The sequence below is a fragment of the Manis pentadactyla genome, chromosome 7 (assembly GCF_030020395.1).
Source record: "Manis pentadactyla isolate mManPen7 chromosome 7, mManPen7.hap1, whole genome shotgun sequence".
Lineage (NCBI taxonomy): Eukaryota > Metazoa > Chordata > Mammalia > Pholidota > Manidae > Manis > Manis pentadactyla.
In genome coordinates this window covers 107,664,583-107,685,719 of record NC_080025.1, presented here as the reverse complement: position 1 = coordinate 107,685,719, position 21,137 = coordinate 107,664,583, and the positions used below count along the sequence as shown (strand labels likewise).

At 33.9% G+C, this 21,137-nt stretch overlaps 1 protein-coding gene across 1 annotated transcript in view; it reads right to left on the bottom strand.

The window, feature by feature from the left end:
• The window catches only part of SEPTIN7 (septin 7), a 93,688-nt gene extending 84,205 nt beyond the window's left edge, over positions 1 to 9,483 (bottom strand). Inside the window, exons 1-2 of the mRNA XM_036897409.2 lie at positions 9,465 to 9,483; positions 8,026 to 8,128 (exon numbers count right to left, since the gene is read on the bottom strand). Of these exons, the coding sequence (XP_036753304.2) occupies positions 8,026 to 8,035 (10 nt within the window). The 5' untranslated portion in view covers positions 8,036 to 8,128; positions 9,465 to 9,483. The remainder of the gene's footprint in view (positions 1 to 8,025; positions 8,129 to 9,464) is intronic.
• Between the last annotated feature and the right edge of the window lie 11,654 nt (positions 9,484 to 21,137).

Genomic DNA, 21,137 nt, shown 5'->3' with positions numbered 1-21,137 from the left:
CAAGGACAAGAGCCACAAGAAAAAAGATTGCATGGAGAATATAAAATCAAGTAAATACAAAACAACACAGGGACACTTACAGAAAAAAAGGCCACGAGATTGGATTAAAGATGGCACCGTAGAGGTGAGACAGAAACTTCCTCCAAAAACCACATATAAGACAGCAAAAGAGCAAATTCATCTAATTCTGAAAGAGCCACAGGAAGGGAGGCTGCAGCAGACTGCCTACACCTGGGGAAACCAGCCAACCTCAAGGAAAAGGGTAAAGTACTAAAGCCGTGACCCAGGGGGAACCAAGCCCTTCCCCTACCCCAGTTCACCGGAGGGAGGAAGAGAAATGGAGCAGGAAAGGGGTGGAGGCCTAGGATTGCTGAACACCCAGCCCTAGAGATCTGCTCTGGGTGTAGGAACCTATATTACATGGTGCTCTGGAGATTAATGGGGTTGGAAAGCTAAGAGAGGTGTAATATTTGGAGAGACTGAGATTCTAGCCATTCCTGGAAAACACGTATCCACAACCAGCTGCTCTGGGACAAAAGAAAAGCACCTTTTAAAACATGGAGATGAAAAACCTAGAGAGAATACAAAAAATTAAAATAGTGGCTATGTGGAATTATGTGATTCCCCGACCCCCTAAACTTTCTCTGCTTTGGTTAAATTACTTCCTTTAAGTGAAATAAAATTCATATAACATAAATTTCAGCATTTAAAAATGTACAATTCTATAGTTTTTCTATATTCACTAGGTTATACAATAGTAATTGGTCAAGTTACTTTTATTACTAAAAGTAAAATTAAAATACAAAATGCAAGGAAGAATTTTTAAAAATATTACTCAAAGAATTTCAAGTATCCAACATAGCTTAACCTCAGAATTAAACATCAATACCAATGAATGCCCTAAAGCCTGGGTACAAAATGTGCCAATTATTACCTTTCAAATTCTAGTGGATGTTATTACAATTCAAACACCAAAAATAAGGAGAAAAACAACAACTATGATAGATATTGTATATCCTATTACCAACTAAATTAAGTATTTCCTAAGCTTTTGCTAATAAGTCATCTACAAAAAACATATTATGATAAACTTTGAATTCCAAAAAAGGATTCATCACATTATAAGCTCCCTGCCACTGAAATAAACAGAAACACCATTCTGCTACTTAAAAACATTTGGTACAGGTCAAATACATTATTATAAGTCATTAAATAAAGAAAACATTTACCAAAATAATTTTGAAAGCTCAGGATAGCAAAAATGATTGACTTGTGGATTTTATCTTCAAACAATTCAAAATAATAGATTTAATATCATTATTTTTTAAAACATTTTCTGCTCCAATAAAGCAATCTACAATGAGTTCTATTTCCTTGAAGGATTCTAATAAAATGAAAATTTTATTACCATTTCAGAGCATAGTGAAGTCTAATTAAGGAAAGACAAATTCCTAGCCCAAATAGGTTTGACACTTTGCTGCCTTAGAGAACCATTATTTGATAGGCTTGACATTGGGTTTTAAACTCGATTTTTAAATAAAGATGCAAAATCAAGAATTCCAATCTCATTTCCTGTTGACAATCAAGGTCTTCAAAATCTAGGCTAGCCTACCTTTCCAGCCTCAATGCCAACTATTATAAAGTTAAATCCTAGGAGTCCAATCCTAAAGTCAATGTGAAGTGCAAATTAATCTTTAAAACCCCTATATATCACCCATAAAGCACAATTACATATAAACTGAAAACCTGTTTTTCTTCCTGCACTAAAATAGATACCTATTTCTTTGAGCACATAAAACTAGTTTATATCAAAGCACTAGGCTAAGTTTGGCAAGGTGAGCTCACACTATGAAGGTATATGGAGGCTGAATATGATGGGGAAATAAATAATCTCACCTCTCCCACTTCACACTCACCCTAAGGCCAGATACTCAGTTCAGTGGAATGGAAGAAAAAAATTGCTTGCACTAGTACTTTAGTCTCATTCATTCATTTCCTCTCTGTCTCTTCCATTTTTTTTTTTTTTTTTTTAGGAAAACAGAACATCTAGTTGAAATCATGTAAGTTCAAGGCTTGCTGGGTACACTCTACTGAACTCTGCACTACATCCAGTATCCCCAAATGGGACTCTGCATAGTGCTCAAGAACACCAGACTGAGGAACAGACTGGGTTTGGTTCTACCATCTGCTACCAATGTGACCATGGGTAAGTAATCTGATTTCTCCATGCCTGGTATTTTATCTCTAAAGTGGGGATAACAATAATACCTACTTCACAGGACTGTTGTTAAGGATTGTAAGTTAAGAATGATATCAGTACTCAAAGTATTTTACATCCTTAGAACATTGTGTGGCACAAAACAAGTTATGCTGGCTATTATTTCCTTACCTTGATTGCCCTTCTCAATGCCCTTCCTAATTCTAATCTTTAAAAAATCTGACCTAATACCTCCTCTTCAAATAAGGCAATAATAATCTCCAACCAGGAACAAGGTCTCCTACGCTCTTAAACTTCTATAGCTCTTAATTTTTGTATGACTCTACTGACTCATATTTACTTCCTGGATAAGTTACTTGTCTTTTCATGTGTATTTTATGTTTTCATGTAAATTATAAGCTCTTTTAAGGGAGAAAGTATAGGAATACGCATTTATGCATCGTGGATTAAAAAAAGTCATTTAAGTAAGTACTAATAAATACTGCTTATAAAACAAGGTTATTAAAGTTTTTTCCATCAAAGGACAAAGAGTTTCATTAGGAATCAGCTGTTAAATACAGATTCTGAGTTTGTATCAATGTATAAATCTTAATCAAAGTATTGTTATAAGAGCCAAAACTGCCCTGAGTTTAAGTCTCAAAAACGAGCACTTAGTGCATAAGAAATAGCTTGCAGTCTCTAGGGTAAGCATATTAAAGAAAGGTTAGCTTTAGCTTTCTGTAATTTGCAAACAATAAAAGGTGGCTATGTATCAGACACTACAACTATGTAGTTGAGAAGACTTAGTCCTTGCATTCAGCAAGGCTATTCAAAGATAGCTAATTAAACAATAATGTTAAAAGTGCAATGGGAAAAACAAAGTACGGATATTTAACACTCATTCTCCTTTATCTTCAGTTGAAGTCTTGCCAAGGTAGGGAAAAAAAACAAAAGCTGTACTTCACAAAAGAACTAGCCAGAAAAACTGATAAATAAGATACAGAGATTGAATATTTCCTCTAAAAATCATGGTCAGTGGATTATTAATTTTTTCTCATCTGGAAAAATGTCAAATATTTTGATCCAAATATCTGGCCTTAATCCCCAAATATTACTCTGGTAAGTGTATGTTCAAGAAGTCACTCTTGAAAATTTTAATATAAAAAAATTTTTGAAAATAGTTATAATTCTCCTAAGGGACTTGGGGAGTTTAATTAAAAACAAAAAATTGACATCTACAGAACTCTACACCCAAAAGCAGCAAGAAACAGATTCTTCTCAAGTGCACACGGAACATTTACCAGAATACACTAGGTCACAAAAGGGCCTCAGTAAATTCAAAAAGATTGAAATCGTACCAACCAACCTCTCAGATCACAAAGGTATAAAACTAGAAATAAATTGTACAAAGAAAACAAAAAGGCTCACAAACACATGGAGGCTTAAAAACATGCTCCTAAATAATCAATGGATCAATGACCAAATTAAAACAGAGATCAAGAAATATATGGAGACAAATGAAAGCAGCACAATGACACAACTTCTGTGGGATGCAGCAAAGGCAGGTCTAACAGGAAAGTATACAGCCATCCACACCAATTTCAAGTAGGAAAACAATCCCAAATGAATAGTCTAAATTCACAATTATTGAACTGGAAAAGAGAACAAATGTGGCCTAAAGTCAGCAAAAGGAGGAACATAATCAAGACCAGAGAAGAGATAAATAAAATTGGGAAGAAAAAAACAATAGAAAAAATTAATTAAACCAAGAACTGCTTCTTTAAGAAAATAAAATAGATAAACTCATGGCCGGACTTATTAAGAAAAAAAGAAAATCTACACACATAAACAGAATCAGAAATGAGAAAGAAAAAATCACAACAGACACCAGAGAAATACAAAGAATTATTAGAGAATACTATGAAAAACTATAGCTAACAAACTAGACAACCTAGAAGAAATGGACAACTTTCTGGAAAAATACAACCTTCCAAGACTGACCCAGAAAGAAACAGAAAATCTAAACAAGACTAATTACCAGCAATTAAATTGAATCAGTAATCAAAAAACTACCAGAGAACAAAACTCTCATCCCAGATGGATTCACTGCTGAATTTTATCAGACATTTAGAGAAGACTATAATACCCATTCTCCTTAAAGTTTTCCAGAAAATAGAAGAGGGAATACTTCCAAACTCATTCTATGAAGCCAGCCAGCATCACTCTAATACCAAAACCAGGCAAAGACCCCACCAAAAAAGAAAACTACAGACCAATATCCCTGATGAACACAGATGCAAAAATACTCAACAAAATATTAGCAAACCGAATTTAAAAATACATCAAGAGGAACATACACCATGATCAAGTGAGATTCATCCCAGGGATGCAAGGATGGTACAACATTCGAAAATCCATTAACATCATCCACCACATAAACAAAAAGGACAAAACCACATGATCTTCTCCATAGATACTGAAAAAGCATTTGACGAAATTCAACATCCATTCATGACAAAAACTCTCAACAAAATGGGTATAGAGGGCAAGTACCTCAACATAATAAAGGCCATATATGACAAACCCACAGCCAACATCATACTTCACAGCGAGAAGTTGAAAGCTTTTCCTTTAAGATCGGGAACAAGACAAGAATGCCCACTCAACCTGCTTTTATTCAACATGGTTCTGGAGGTCCTAGCCATGGCAATCAGACAACACAAAGCAATAAAAGGCATCCAGATTAGTAAGGAAGAAACTAAACTGTCACTGTTTGCAGATGACCTGATATTATACATAAAAAACCCTAAAGAATCCACTCTAAAACTACTAGAACTGATATTTGAATTCAGCAAAGTTGCAGGATACAAAATCAACACACAGAAATCTGTTGCATTCCTATATACTAATGATTAACTAGCAGACAGAGAAATCAGGAAAGCAATTCCATCCACAATTGTGTCAAAAAGAATAAAATACCTAGGAATAAACCTAACCAAAGAGGAGAAAGACCTATACCCTGAAAACTACAAGACATTCTTAAGATAAATTAAAGAGGACACTAATAAATGGAAATTCATCCCATGCTCTTGGCTAGGAAGAATTAATACTGTCAAAATGGCCATCCTGCCTAAAGCAATCCACAGATTCAATATAATCCCTATGAAAATACCAACAGCATTCATTAACAAACTGGAACAAATAGTTCTAAAATTCATATGGAACCACAAAAGACCCCGAATAACCAAAGCAATCCTGAGAAGGAAGAATAAAGTGGGGGGAATCTCACTCCCCAACTTCAAGCTCTACTACAAAGCCACAGTAATCAAGACAATTTGGTACTGGCACAAGAACAGACCCACAGACCAGTGGAACAGAATAGAGAGCCCAATTATTAGCCCAAGCATAAATGGTCAATTAATATACAATAAAGGAGCCATGGGTATACAATGGGGAAATGACAGCCTCTTCAACAGCTAGTGTTGGCAAACTCGACAGCTACATGTAAGAGAATGTAACTGCATCATTGTCTAACCCCATACACAAAAGTAAATTCAAAATGGATCAAAGACCTGAATGTAAGTCATGAAACCATAAAACTCTTAGAAGAAAATATAGGCAAAACTCTCCTCAGTATAAACATGAGCAACTTCTTCATGAACATATCTCCCCGGGCAAGGGAAACAAAAGCAAAAATGAACAAGTGGAACTGTATCAAACTGAAAAGCTTCTGTACAGCAAAGGACACCATCAGCAGAACAAAAAGGCATCCTACAACATGGGAGAATATATTCATAAATGACATATCCAATAAGGGGTTAACACCCAAAATACACAAAGAGCTCACACACCTCAACAAACAAAAAGCAAACATTCCAATTAAAAAATGGGTAGAGGATCTGAACAAACACTTCTCCAAAGAAGAAATTCAGATGGCCAACAGACACATGAAAAATGCTCCACATCACTAATCATGAGAGAAATGCAAATTAAAACCACAATGAGATATCACCTCACACCAGTTAAGGATGGCCAACATCCAAAAGACAAACAACAACAAATGTTGGCGAGGATGTGGAACCCTCCTACACTCCTGGTGGGAATGTAAATTAGTTCAACCACTGTGGAAAGCAGTATGGAGGTTCCTCAAAAAACGAAAAATATAAATACCATTTGACCCGGGAATTCTACTCCTAGGAATTTACCCTAAGAATGAAGGAGCCCAGTTTCAAAAAGACATATGCACCCCTATGTTTATCGCAGCACTATTTACAATAGCCCAGAAATGAAAGTAACCTAAGTGTCCATCAGTAGATGAATGGGTAAAGAATATGTGGTATATGTACACAATGGAATATTACTCAGCCATAAGAAGAAAACAAATTCTACCACTTGCAACAACATGGATGGAGCTAGAGGGTATTATGCTCAGTGAAATAAGCCAGGCAGAGAAAGACAAGTATCAAATGATTTCACTCCTCTGTGGAGTATAAGAATAAAGAAAAAACTGAAGGAACAAAACAGCAGCAGACGCACAGAACCCAATAAGGGACTAACAGTTACAAAAGGGAAAGGGACTGCAGAGGATTGGTGAGAAGGGAGGGTCACGGGGAAAAAGGGGCACTATGATTAGCACACATAATGTGGGGCAGAGGGGCACGGGGAAGGCAGTATAGCACAGAGAAGACAAGTAGTGATTCTATAACATCTTACTACGCTGATGGACAGTGTCTGTAATGGGGTATGTGGTGGGGACTTGATAATGGGGTAATCTAGTAACCACAACATTGTTCATGTAATTGTGTATTAATGATACCAAAATTTTAAAAAAAAATTTTTAATTGATCCTATATTTGTCTAGAGTTTGTCATTTAAGATCATTAACCTTACATATGTAAAGGTAAGATATAGTACTCATATTATAATGATCATGCAATTTACAGAAGAAAGGAATGTTCTGTATCTTTTATACCCTCTACCCCACCTCTGCTCTACAACAGCAATTTGCAAGCTATGTACTACTATGCTTCTACTCAACCTGAGACAGACTTAACCAACAAGAATTAAGTTCACAGATTTGTACCAAGTTTTAACTATAATTACAATGCAAATATTTCCAAACAGCCACAAACTGATCATTAGGTAAAATATTATGTTCAAATGATAAAATATTCGAGGAAGGAGTATTTTATAGCTAATTCAATCAAATTAAACACCAAAATAAAAAATACCAGAAATTGAATATAATTTGTAAAAATTAATGCACACTATATAAAAGCCCAGCACCAATTCAATTTTCTTTGTCAAGGATAGTCAATCCAGTATTCTCCCTTTCAACTTCTTGAAACATATAGAAAAATACAACAAAGTTGCATCATACTTAGAATTTAGGTTCTCAAGTCAGCCTATATAATGCAAAAATATTATAGTCATTTAATTTAAGAATGTCATTTAAGATTACTCATCTTATATAATGATGATATGACCAACCTACAGTCAAAATAACCTTTGACAATATCTTAAAATAGATTCAAGGAAGGGTAGGCCAGACACAGGATAAAATACATATAAAAAAATGAGACTGAATTAGAAAACACAAAGAATCATATTTCACTCACTCCAGGGTTTATATTTAATGAATGAATTCCCAGGGTAATCATTTGTACAATTAAGATCCTCTTATCCCATCTTTTTTTTCCAGAAAATAAAAGAAAACATAACACACGATCCTTAGAGTTATTTGGGCTATCTTTTTAAAAATTCATTCAGATCTGAGTTGTTTAAAACTTAGGATCAAAATCCAATTTTAATGAGAAGTTATATCTTACCCACAACCATAAGTGTGAATTCAAACCCTCTCTTCACTGATTTTCTGTATACTTGATTTGGGAGATTTGCAAACCCCACATAGCCTTCAAGGTTCTTCTGTTGCTGAGAAAAGCAAAAAGGGTCAAGTTATTCAATTATGAACAAAACTGTCACACATTTCAAATTCTCTTCATTAATGCTACTTAGAAAACTACACAAAATATTATTCATGGCAAATCAAACTAATTTCATATTATCACCAATAAAAGTGCTAGTTAATTGCAGCAATAGACAAAATAAGGTGAGTTGACTAACGATATAATGGTTAATTTCAAAAACCCAAGGGAATAAAATAAAAACTAAATAACTTTTCTTGAGAGCAAAGATTTCCATCTGCAGTAAGTTAGTAAGATTCTGACCAATCAACTAAAAAAAACATAACCATAGATTTTTCTAGGAAAAAAACTCAAATTCCCTTAAAATTATATAAAGAACTCTTTTAATTATCCCATTTGCTCATACTGAATAACTACTACAGATATAAATTTCTTTAAATTTGTTTTCTTATTCATGAAATGAAATTAAAATTTTGAGTTTAAAGCAATTTTTCACAAATTCTTGAAGGCTTTCATGATCAACATCAACAAGTAAACAATATCTTTCAAGCTTTTATACCAAGTCCAATTATGTCACTTCATAATTGGCGTAATAACTGCTTCTACCATCAGGGAGATCAGATATACTTGGGTTTTAAGTAAATTATAATTCAATTTTCTACATAGTTTTTGGCTCTTTGACTATCTCAACAATAGTTTCATGAGTAATTCAAAGAAACCTACTTTTAGATTGGTATGGTAAATAATTCTGATTTTTTTTTTTCTTTTAACTTACACATTGTTGAGAAAATCTGTCCATAGTTCAGACCATCTGAGTAGAGTCTTACTGGTTAATTTCCTTAGAGGTAGGTCTTATTCATCATTAAAATACAATGGCAAAACATTCCTAAGAGGTACACATTTCTCTTAAAAGTTTTTGCCACATTCAAATTTTCATTAAAAAAACTCAAAGATCAAAGCATTAAGTCAACATGTTTGGAATGAACAAAGAACAGCATTCTGCATTCCTCACTAGAATTACATATGTAACTAAACATTCCATACATACATAACCTTTCACCCTTTTTTTTTTCACTAACTTTTTTTATAAACTAACTTTTCAGCCAAAAGATGCTGAGAAGATAAGCAAATTAAATTGAAAGCCTGATCTTAAATATACTATTAGGCTACAGGTCAGAATATAGTATTTTAAAATCAAGTTATTTGGAAGTCTACTATGTGCAGAGCTAAAAACATACATTAGATTTAAGATTTTGTTGGCTCATATTTCATCCAACTGTAAGTAAAATTTAAGTTAACTCTGACTGAAAAAAATTTCTACATAAATTATCTAGTATACTCACAGCTACTTTGTAAAGAATACATTTCCATCATTCCAGCGTTCCAGATTCCAACAAAACAGATCCACAGAGGAATAGTAAATGAGGAATTCCAAGAATTGTACATGACACAGTCAGTCCAAACAGGAGAGGCAAATCCATAAGAACACAGCAAAAGACAGAGGGGAAAAAAGAAAGTTACTTACGTGTAACACAACAAATTAGAGGTAAATTACAAATAAATTGAGGGTACTTTTTTCTATAGATGTCAAAGTAATATTTTTTTGTGGACTATAGTGCTCAGTGAGTTATAATCCATTTTCAGCAGCTCTCCCGATGAGATACATAACAAAAAGACCTCCTATCTCTTCATATCACAATACCCTGCATCTTACAAAAAATAGGGAAAAAGTTGCAAAGTGTAAAGTTTCAGGAAGGTATACAGAAACCAAGTTTAAATACTGAGGAAAAAAATGTAAATTTTATACAATTTTGCTTTGTCAGTCACTGGATTAAGACAGCTCAGAACAGATAAATGTAAATGTTTTAGCTAAAATATTTACAGTGACGTATTCTAAGTTTTATTAATTAAAGTTCACAATTTGAAGACAGGCAGACTTGTGGATACAGGATAGGGAAGGAAGCTACTAAAGATGGTGGGCAGTAACAAATGGAAAGATTAAATGTGAGCTATGAAAACTGAAAGGCAACTAACAAAGTACAAAGAAGAAAACAGACTACTCTTGGACAAATGAAAAAAGGTACTTTAGTCTGTATTAACACAAATCTATGAGTAATATCACAACCTAGAACAACTGCTGATGATAATGCTGATTATTCAAATGTCACCTTCCCAGAGAGGGCTGCCTGACTACCCTATCTAAAATTACAACCCTCCTCATCACTTCAGCACTTTGACACTTTGTTTTTCTCCTTAGCACTAATCACCATCTAACATATTTAACTCACCTTAGTTACAGCATTTTCCACATCACCCCGCCTCCATCTAGAATGTAAACTCCATCAAGGTAGAGAGTAAATGAATTACATAAATGTGGCATCAAAAAGAGGAAGTCGTCTGGGAGAACTGAAGAAGTTTCAGAGAAAATACTTCAGGTTGCATATTCAATGAACCCACCCGACAAAAGGCATTAAGAAAAATGCCTCGACATCTGCTCCTGTGTCTTATTCATTGCTTTATCCTCAATCTTAGAACAGTCGTTGGCATTCAGTATGACTTTGAGATTGAATTAAGAAATAAGTGAAAAGCATTCTAGGAGAAGGGTGGGCCCTAAAGTGAGATGAACTTTGTACTTTCAGGAACAAAAAGAGGGCATGTGGACTACAATGAAGTGAGGTAGTGGATAAGGAGGTAAGTAACAGAAAATGAAGTCAGGAAGGCAAGCAGGGGCCTGATTATGTGTGACCCAGCCAAAGAAATTTGGATGTTATTTTAAGTATGATGGGAAGCCACTAAAGGGATTTACACAGGCAAGTGACCTGACCTGATTTATGTTTTAAAGATAGCTCTCATTGCTAAGAGAAGTAGAAATAAGAAAACTAGTAAAGGGTCTATTGCAATAGTCCAAGAAACAGTATACTGAATTTAGATGGTATGGAAGCAAGCACAGGTAAGGACTCAGAGTATGTTTTGAAGGTAAGAGTTGTCAGGACATTGCAGATGGATTAGATGTGATTGGTGAAAGAAAAAGGGACCAAAGATAACTGCTAGGTTTAGGGCTTGAACAACTCAATAACTAGTCATCTTTCTTGGGGAAACAGGGAACAATAGGGGAGGAAAAGATTGAGCAGTGAGGGCCAAAATGGCCAAAATCAGAAACAGCTTTAACATGTTAAGTTTAGGTATCTATTATATATTCAAGAAGAGATGTTCAGTAGACAGTTAAATACATGAATCCAGAAATCCAAGGGTTGGTTGGTGTTAAAGATACAGATTTAGGAATCATAAGCATATAAACAGTATTGGAGGAGGAATGGATTCCTAGAGACACTATGGATAAAAGGGAACCTAGACAAGAGTCCCAGAGCAAGAAGACTCCGACACTGAGATGTCAGGCAGAGAAAGAGTAAGAAAAATCAGTCAGTGAGGAAGACGGAAAACCAGGACTGGTGCAAGGTCACTCAACTGTGTTAAATGCTACTGGAAGGTCAAATGAAACACCACAGACCACAAAGTGACCATTAACTTGGAAACAAGATTACTGGTAATTTTGGATATGAACAGGCTCAGTAAATAATGAGAAGACGACTAACTAGGTTGAGAGCAGACAATTCTTTGCACATAACTATTATAACATTTTAATTTTACATTAAGTTACATTTTAATTTAAATTATTTTAAACATGTTACTTGTCAGTCCTTCCACCCACCCGCAAACATGACTGATTTTCCAGACAGAGAGAACCATGTCATACTCATCTCTTTTCCTAGCAAAATACTGATACACAGAGGTTATTTTTTAAAAGTTGAATGATGAAAATACACATTCAGAAAAATTTCTTCTGAGGAAGAAACTGAGTCCAAAGACAAAAGACAGACTTAGGGAATATACTGTACTAATAATGTAACACTAGTTGACTAAAACATAGACTTTTCACATTTCATAAGAATTTTTGCTTATCCCAAATTCTAAAATCAACCACAGTTTATAATTCAAAAGGTTTAACCACCCACTTATTCTTTTCATGGACAAATAAAATGTTCACAATGCCAGTGTAAAATATAACTGCTATATAAAGAAATGTTATTTATAGACATCGATGATATAACCACTGACACACGCATGTGAATATAGATAAAAGTATACTCACTACCAAAATACCTGTAGATCTTTAGAGTATTACTTGATTTCAAACATCAGTTACATAACAGGAAGCAATTATCAGGCCACCTTTTCTAAAAGTATATATTCATAAAATAGTTTAATGACTATGCCAAATTTCTATGTCAGAATTCATATTTAAGAAAATCAAACTTCAACAATTCTAGTGCTTGTTGCTGCACTGCCAATGGTAAAATCAACTTCAATACAATATCCAGTGGTTTTAGTGTTTAACTTATTTAACTTTATTTCTATATATCAATTATATTCAAAGAACAAGAAGCTTCAAACGAGTTGCAACAGATAAATTATTGGAACCCTTAAGAATTCTTTATATTCTCTTGCTATGTTCCTATTCCAAAGAATAAAGTTAACTGAATTTTGGCATCGGAAATCCATTACCATTTTTAAAGATTTAAAGATTAATATTTGCTTTAATAAATTTTCCAGAACAATAAGCAGCAATTTATTTCAAAAATTGCTGAATATGTTTTTCAGTAACAACAACAAAACCAATCAAGGCAAGTTGTATTAGATGGGAAGCCTAACAAAAATCAGAATTCAAGGAAAACTAAAACATAGTCTTGGTAGAATCTACTACAAATCTTCACTCAACTCACCCTGTCTTTACAAAATAAGATGTTCAGCCCCAAATTACCTTAATATGACCAGAATTCTATATCTCCCTTAATAACTATAATTTTTTTTAAATCAGGCTACAAAGATCCAAGGTTTACATCAATATCTTTAAATTTCAAAGATAAACATTTGGTCTTTCCTAAATAAATTCATTGTCAATGTATACACTATGGATTTTAAAATGTTATATATTGAGTTAAATACTGACAAAAATAAATTTCTTTTTCTTAAAGTTTAGGTAATTCTAAATGTAAAAAAGCAATTAAACACTACAAAAGGAAATGAGATCGATACATGTATTTGTCTACTCCTTAGTATTCCTAACAAAAACTTTTCATCACACACATAGATACAACTGTCTAGGCACTTGTTTCGTCAATCCTACAACCTGTTACATAACCCAAGGGAAAAGTTAAAGAACTTCAGACTATGTTTTAAGTATAACTGATGCCATACTAGTGTTAAGCATAACTGGTATAAAAATATCTAGATTCTAGATTTAAGGTAACAATAACATTAAAGTATTTTTCAAGATTACATAGGCATGTCCTCAATATTGGCTTTTATGTCCCCTCCCCTAATCTTTTTAAAGGTTCATATCTTAGTCTGCATGCCCTCACACCTCCCTTTTTACTGAGATGCACAATTGAGTAGTGATGGAAAGTTTTGTTTTCTTAATTCTATTCTGGATTCTTGGTTAATCTGTTTACTCTCATTCATTCAACATAGCTACTGGATCCTTGTACTAGTGATTAGGTATGGAAAAACTAATAAAAACAAGATTTCTGCTCATAAAACTAAAAATCTAAGATCAGGTAAGTTAGAAGGCAATATAGTAACAGTGATAAATACTATAATGTAGGCAAGCACAGAAACATGCCTGTAAGAACAAAAAAGGAAAGGAGCTTTATCCTATCCTGGGGTCAGATGCTTCAGATCCTGAAAGACTAAGGCCTTAGTCTGGTAAGAAATGTGGGAAGGTGCTGAAGAAATTCTGGGTATCAGGCAGGCTAGCTGGTAACTGCAGAGGCTGAAAAGCAAAAGGAGAGAGTGGTTCTTTATGGGAACTACAAACAGTTCAATAAAACTCATTTTCAGAGCTTAGAGTAGGAAAGGTAAGCAAAAGCCAGATCATGGTGAACTCTGTCAGCCATGCTAAGGAACTCAGATTAGACTTCATCTTGAACACTTATGGAGAGCATCAAAGAGTTTGAAGCAGAAGCATGCACAATCACATTAATTCACATACAGAATAACATTCATTTTTAGAAAATTACCTTTAACAAGAATATTGAGGATTAACTAGAGAAGACAATGATAGCAATCCAAGATAGGGAATGAAGAAAAACGTAAGTTAGAACTCTACTGTCCATTAAGGTAGCCACATGTGGCTACTGAATATTTGAAATTTAGCTAGTCTGAATTGAAATGTGCTGTAAGTGTAAAAACATGCCAGACTGTGAAGACTTAATATAAAAAAAGAATGAAAAAAATTTCAATTTTTATATTGATTGCATGCTGAAATGAAAATTTAGACGTACTGGGTTATATAATATAATAACTAAAGTTGATTTCACCTGTTTCTTTTTACTTTTTAATTGTGACTACTAGAAAAGTTTAAATTACTTATGTGGCTTGCATTACTTTCTACTAGACAGTACTTGGTTGGATATTAATCAGATTAACTGACAGGCCTCTGTTACTAACTTGTAGTGGGTAGAGGCTTGTAAGATTCATATATCCGAATTTAGGTTTGAGTAAGTGAATTAATGTGGTACCAACCATTAAAAGCAGGAATCATCTGATTTTAAGAGGCTAACTGAACTTTAGGGAGAGAAGTATGTAGTAGGCAGCTGCATATATAACATAAGTTCTAAAAATGTCTATGTTAGATAAGTCATCAACATTTAAATGGTATGCAAACAAGCCATACATGGTATGGTAAATGGCATGAATCCAAACATAGTATACAAAGTAGAACGCAGGCCAGAACCAACACCAACATACCACCACCACCACCACCCACACAAGCCTATGAAAATGCTGAAAGAGAAAAATAAGAAAAGCAGTTCAAGAAGGCCAATTGTAGTGGCTTTCTTTCAAGTGGTCCTCCATAGCAAATGCTCTGGAATGGTCAAAGATAGAAGAATCTATTTATCATTATCAGAGCAGTGGAAAGAGGGGAAGAAGGCAGATTGGAAGTAAATAAGCAGTGAGTTAACTGCAGGCAGCATGTACATACAATTCTTTCTGAATGCTCATCTCTGAAGAGGAGAGCAATAAAGTAGAAGTTAGGGAATAACAGTAAAGGAATGATTTTAAGAATTTTTTGAAAAGAAGATATTTGTGCTTATTTAAATGCTACTTAAGAAGATCAAATAGGCAAGTAGCTGAAGAAATGACAGTAGTAAGTTAGGAAACACATAATGTCCTGAAGTGAAGGACTGGATTTCTCTAAGCATCAGAGATAAAATTACCTGCTATTTCTAAAAAGGAATGGGGAGACCAGGGAGTTTTAATAGATAAAAGATTTGAATCAGCAACCACAAGAACAGGGAGAAAGGCTATGAATACAATACAGACAGCCAAGCAATTCTCTCCGCTAATTAAGGGTGAAGATCACAAATCTGTGTGAATATATCTCTGAAGCCTTTTTCTCCATTAACAATCTTTAACTTGAGTACAGGCCAACAAGTAGTAGGATTCAATTGAAATGGTTATGTCACAGGAATAGTGCACACAAATACACAGGATCAAGGTAACTGACAAGTGTGGTTGAAGCAATTCAGTGTACTAAAATGGAGAGGGTCAAGGATGGATGGTAGGAAGTAAGGAAGCCAGACAGCTGAAAGAATGTCAAGTTATGGTTAGAATGGGTCAGACAATTAAGATTTTAGAGATGTAACAGAAGTTCCAGATGATGACCTGTTGGGGCCATTAAAATGATAGGCTCAAAGCACAGTCTAGAATTGCATATGATTTAGATAAAAGAACATTCAACAAAGCACTGTTAGTAATAGTGAAAAGTCATAAAAACCAAGTTTCCAAAACAAATGAAACAAGCATTATGGTACTCCAATGTTAAAATAACATGCAACCATTAAAAGTAAAGTTTTAGAAGAACAGACATGACAGATAATAACAGACTGAATGGAAAACCTATCATTAGACAGCATAGCATTACGTACTTTTAAATAATCTCATATTAGACTGGGAAGCAATGAGAAGGATATAAACTGGAGTAGTAACACTACAGAAAATGGCAGGGTAAAGACATCAGAAATGTGCTCCTTCAAAACTGGCAAAAGTGTCAAAATCAACTTCTTTAGAACTCTGGAAACTACCAAGATTCTTGAAACAATCCAGAGTCCTTATTCAAGAAAAAGAAAAAGGTGAATCTCAGTAAGAACAGCAGCTCTTATTGAATTTTGACTTGCCATTCTCATCTCCCCTCCCCAACTCTACAACAGCACAAAATCCCAGCAAAGAAAATTAGCAGCCTGTCAGCAACTGGAGCAGAAGAGACTTCTTTAAAGCCCTATTCCCAAAGAACTATCATTATTTGACCTGTCTGGTGGTTCTCTGGAAGACCCCACAAACAACCACTAAGATAATGAGACTTCAGTGACAACACATGGCAAAGAAAATAAGATTTACAGACTGAGTTCCAAGAAAGTCACTAAACAAGCAGCAAACAGCAATAATAAACCCTGAGAGTGGAGAGTGAATCTGACCAGTTACTATGTTGTATTATTTAAAGTGTTCAGTTTTCAATAAAAAGTTATAGGAAATGCCAAAAAAAGCAAATAAAACATTCCATATACAGAAAAAAAAAAGCAATCAATAGAAACTACTCACAAGAAAACACAGACATCAGGCAAAGGCTTTAATTCTGCTATCTTAAATATGTTCAAAGAACTAAAGGAAACCATGTCCAAAAAACTAAAAAGAAAGTATGAGGATAACGTTCACCAAACAGAATATCAATAAAAAGAAAGAAGTTATTAAAAAGAACCAAATAAAAATTCTCAAGTTGAGAAAAAATTGAAACTTCACTCGAGAGGTTCAGCAACAGATCTGAGCTAGCAGAAGAAAGAAACAGCAAACTTGAAGATAGGTCAAATAACATCAACCAGTCTAAGGGAAAGAAACAAAAAGGAATGAAGAAAAAAATGAACACAAAAACTGACTGTGGAACAAAATCAAGCATACCAACAGATATGTAATAGGAGTCCCCAAAGTAATGGAAGGAAGGAAAGAGGGAGGAAAGAGCAAAAAGTATGTTTGAAGAAGGATTAGCAGAAAACTTCCCAAATTTGAAAAAAGCATTTTTCTACATATCTAAAGCTCAGCAAACTCCAAACAGGATAAAATCAAAGAGATCTACACCTAGACACATCATACTCAAACTATCAAAACCAAAGACAACAATGAGTTATAAAAGCAGCAGGAGTGTCAAATGATCACATACAGAGCACTCTAAGAGTAGCTGACATCCCATCAGAAACACTGGAGGCCAGAAGGTAGCAGGATGACATATTGAAGATGTTAAAACAGAGACTATCATATCAACTAAGAATTTAGTATCTGCCAAAGGTATCTTTTAAAATGAAGAATTTAAGACATTCTTTAATAAAGAAAAGCTGAACAAATTTGTCACAATCAGATCCACCCTACAAGAAATACTTAGGAGTCCCTCAAACTAAAATGGACAGACCTTAGACAATAACTCAAATCATGAAGAAATGATTATCACTGGTAAATTTAAGAAGTAAACATAAAAGACAGTATAAATATAATTTTTGTTTGCAACTCTTCTTTTACCTGATTTAAAGACAACTTGATGAAGCACAATAATAAAATTGTGTTGATGGCCTTATAATGTATAAAAATTAACTTGTATGATACTAATAGCACAAAGGAGGTAGGAAGAAATGAAGCTGTATGGGAGCAAAATTATTATATTCTTTTGAAACTAAGATGGTAATAAACCAAATTACAATACTGTAAAATATTAACTGTAATTTCCAGGGCACTCCCCCTCCCACACCCCGTACACACACACACACACACACACACAATCTCAAAAGATATAGTAAGAGGAAAAAAAAAAAACCCCAAGAGAATTTAAATCATTTATTAGGAAATATCTATTTGACAACAACAACAAAAAAAGGAATTAATTCAGGACTAGAGGAAGAAACAATAATTGAAAGAAAAAAAAAGAACAGATGCAGAGACTGATGAGACAAGATGAAAACAAATGTCAAAATTAAAGATGTAAACCTTACCTTTCAGTACTTAAATATAACAGGGTCAAATCACTCCAATCAAAAGGCAAATATTGGTTGAAGCGATTAAAAAAGAAACATGATCCAAGTATATGGTGACCACAAGAGACACTTTAGAAATAGACACAAGCAGCTTGAAAGAAAAAGGATAGAAAATGTAACAAAAAGACAGTAGTTAGACACAGACGTTAAGACAAAACTGTTACCACAAAGGAGTTTTTATACTGATTAAAGCACCAATTTATCCAAGAAACTATAACAATTATAAACATATATACCCCTAACAAGAGAGTCCAAAAATGCACAAAGCAAAGACTGACAGAATGGAAATTAAAAATGAGACAATTCATCAATATTGGGGCATCAATACCTCACTTTCAAAAATGGATATAACAACTAAACAGAAAACAAACAAGGAAACAGAAGACCTGAACAATACATATCCCAATTAGACCTAACATGTATCTATAGAACATTACACCTGACAATAGCAAAAAACCCTCTTCTCAAGTATACATGGAATGTTCTCCAGGACAGGCCATATGTTAGACCATAAAACAAGTCTCAATTCCAAAAGGCTGAAATCAGTTGTTGTGGATGTTTTTTGTCTACAAAGGAATATTGTAAATGAACAGAAATAAATTCAAAAAATATACACATCTGTGGAGGTTAAACACTATACTCTTTGACCAATGGATCAATAAATCACAAAGGAAACTGGAAAATTTTTTGAGATGGGTGAAAAACAGAACAGCATACCGAAACTTAATGAATACAGCCAACTCAGAGTGTAAAGTTATAGCTGTAAATGCCTCTGTTAAAAATTAGTTCCCTAAATTCCACCTCGAGAAACTAGAAAAAGAGCAAACTAAATGCAAAGTAAACAGATATAACAAAATAATGAAGATTAGAGCCCAAAATAATGAAGATCAGAGAAAAAATAATAGAGAAAGTCAACAAGACCATACATTCGTTCCTTGAAAAGAACAAAAAAAGGACAAACCTTAGAAAGACTAACCAGAAAGAAAACAGAGAACACCCAAATTACTAAAATCAGGAATGAAAAAAGGCAAATCACTACCAACCTTACAAAAACAAAATGATTATAAGGAAACCCACAAACAATTGTATGCCAACAAATTGATTACTTAGAGGACTGCAACAATTCCTAAGAGATACAAATGACCTAAACTAGTTAAAAAATAAAGAGAAAAAAGAACCTGAATAGTCCTATAAGAGATTAAACTAATAATCAAAAATCTTCCCACAAAGAAAATTTCGTGTACAGATGGCTCCAGTGGTGAATTCTACCAAATGCTTAAAGATTTCCCAATCCTTCATAAACTATTCCAAGAAACAGAAGCGAAAAGAACACTGTCCATCTCACTTTACGAGGCTGTTTTACCCTGATACTAAAACCACACAACACACCAAAAGAAAATACTTATGTCCTTTACACAGATGTAAAAAAAATCAACAGAATTTTAGCAAACCAAATCCAGCAATATAAAAAAGATTATACACCATGACCAGTGGGATTTATCCAGGAATGCACATGTTGGTTCTACATACGAAAATTAATCAACATAATATACATATTATTAACCCAATAAAGCAAAAACAAAAAAAACGAAACACACCAGCACCTCAAAAGATATAGAAAAAGCACTTGACAAAAGTCCAAAACACTTTCATGATAAACACACTTAACAAACTAGGACTATAGAGGAACTTCCTCATAAAGCACATCTAAGAAAAACCCACAGCTAACATCGTACTTAGTGGTGAAAGATTAAATGCTTTCCTCATCAGGGCTAAGAGAAGGATGTCTACTCTGCCACTTGTACTCAACAATGTTCTAGAGGGTCAAGCCAAGGAATTTGGCAAAAAAAGAAATAGAAAGTATCCAAATTGTAGAGGAAGAAGAAACTATCTATTCACAGATGACATGACCTTATAGAGTATCTTAGCAAATATATTAAATCCCATATGAACTAATAAAGTTGCAGGAAACAAGACCAATATATAAAAAACAATTTTATTTCTATACATTAGCAAAAGCATTCAAAATGAAATTAAGGAAACAATTCCATTTGTAATAGCATTAAAAATAATTAAAATATTTAGGAATAAATTTAACAAAAAAAGTGTAAAAATTATACACTGAAAATTATGAAACATTGTTCAAAGAAACTCTAGACCTAAATAAATGAAAGCTATCCTGCATTCAGATTGGAACAAAATGTTGTGCAGATGACAATACTCACCAAATAGCTCTACAAATTCAATGCCCCACCTATCATAATCCCAGGGGGCTTCTTTGCAGAAATGGACAAAACTAGCCCTCTAATTCATATGGAAATTCAAGAGACCTAGAATAACCAAAACAATCTTGAAACAGAACAAAGTTGGAAGACTCACAGTTCCTACTTTCAAACTTACTTACAAAGTCACAGTCACTGCAACAGTATGGTACAGCTAAATGGACAGGCACACAAATCAATGGATATAATTGACAATCCAGAAATAATCCCATACAGTTATGGTCAACTGTTCTCCCACAAGGTTGCCAAAACAATTTAATGGAGAAAGAACAGTCTCTTCAACAAACGGTGTAGGAACTACTGCATATGCACAAACAAAACAATGAATTAGGGACCTACCTTACACCATATACTACCTTACACATATATAAAAATTAACCCAAAGTGGATCAAAGACATAAATGTGAGATCTAAAATTATAAAACTCTTAGAAGAAAACAGAGGCATAAATCTTCATGACCTTGGATTAGGAACAGTTTAATTATGACATCAAACACAAGCAATAAAGAAGATAAACTGGGCTTTATCAAAATTAAACACCTCTGTATTTCACAAAACACTGTCAAGAAGGTGAAGACAACCCACTGAATCATAGATAGTA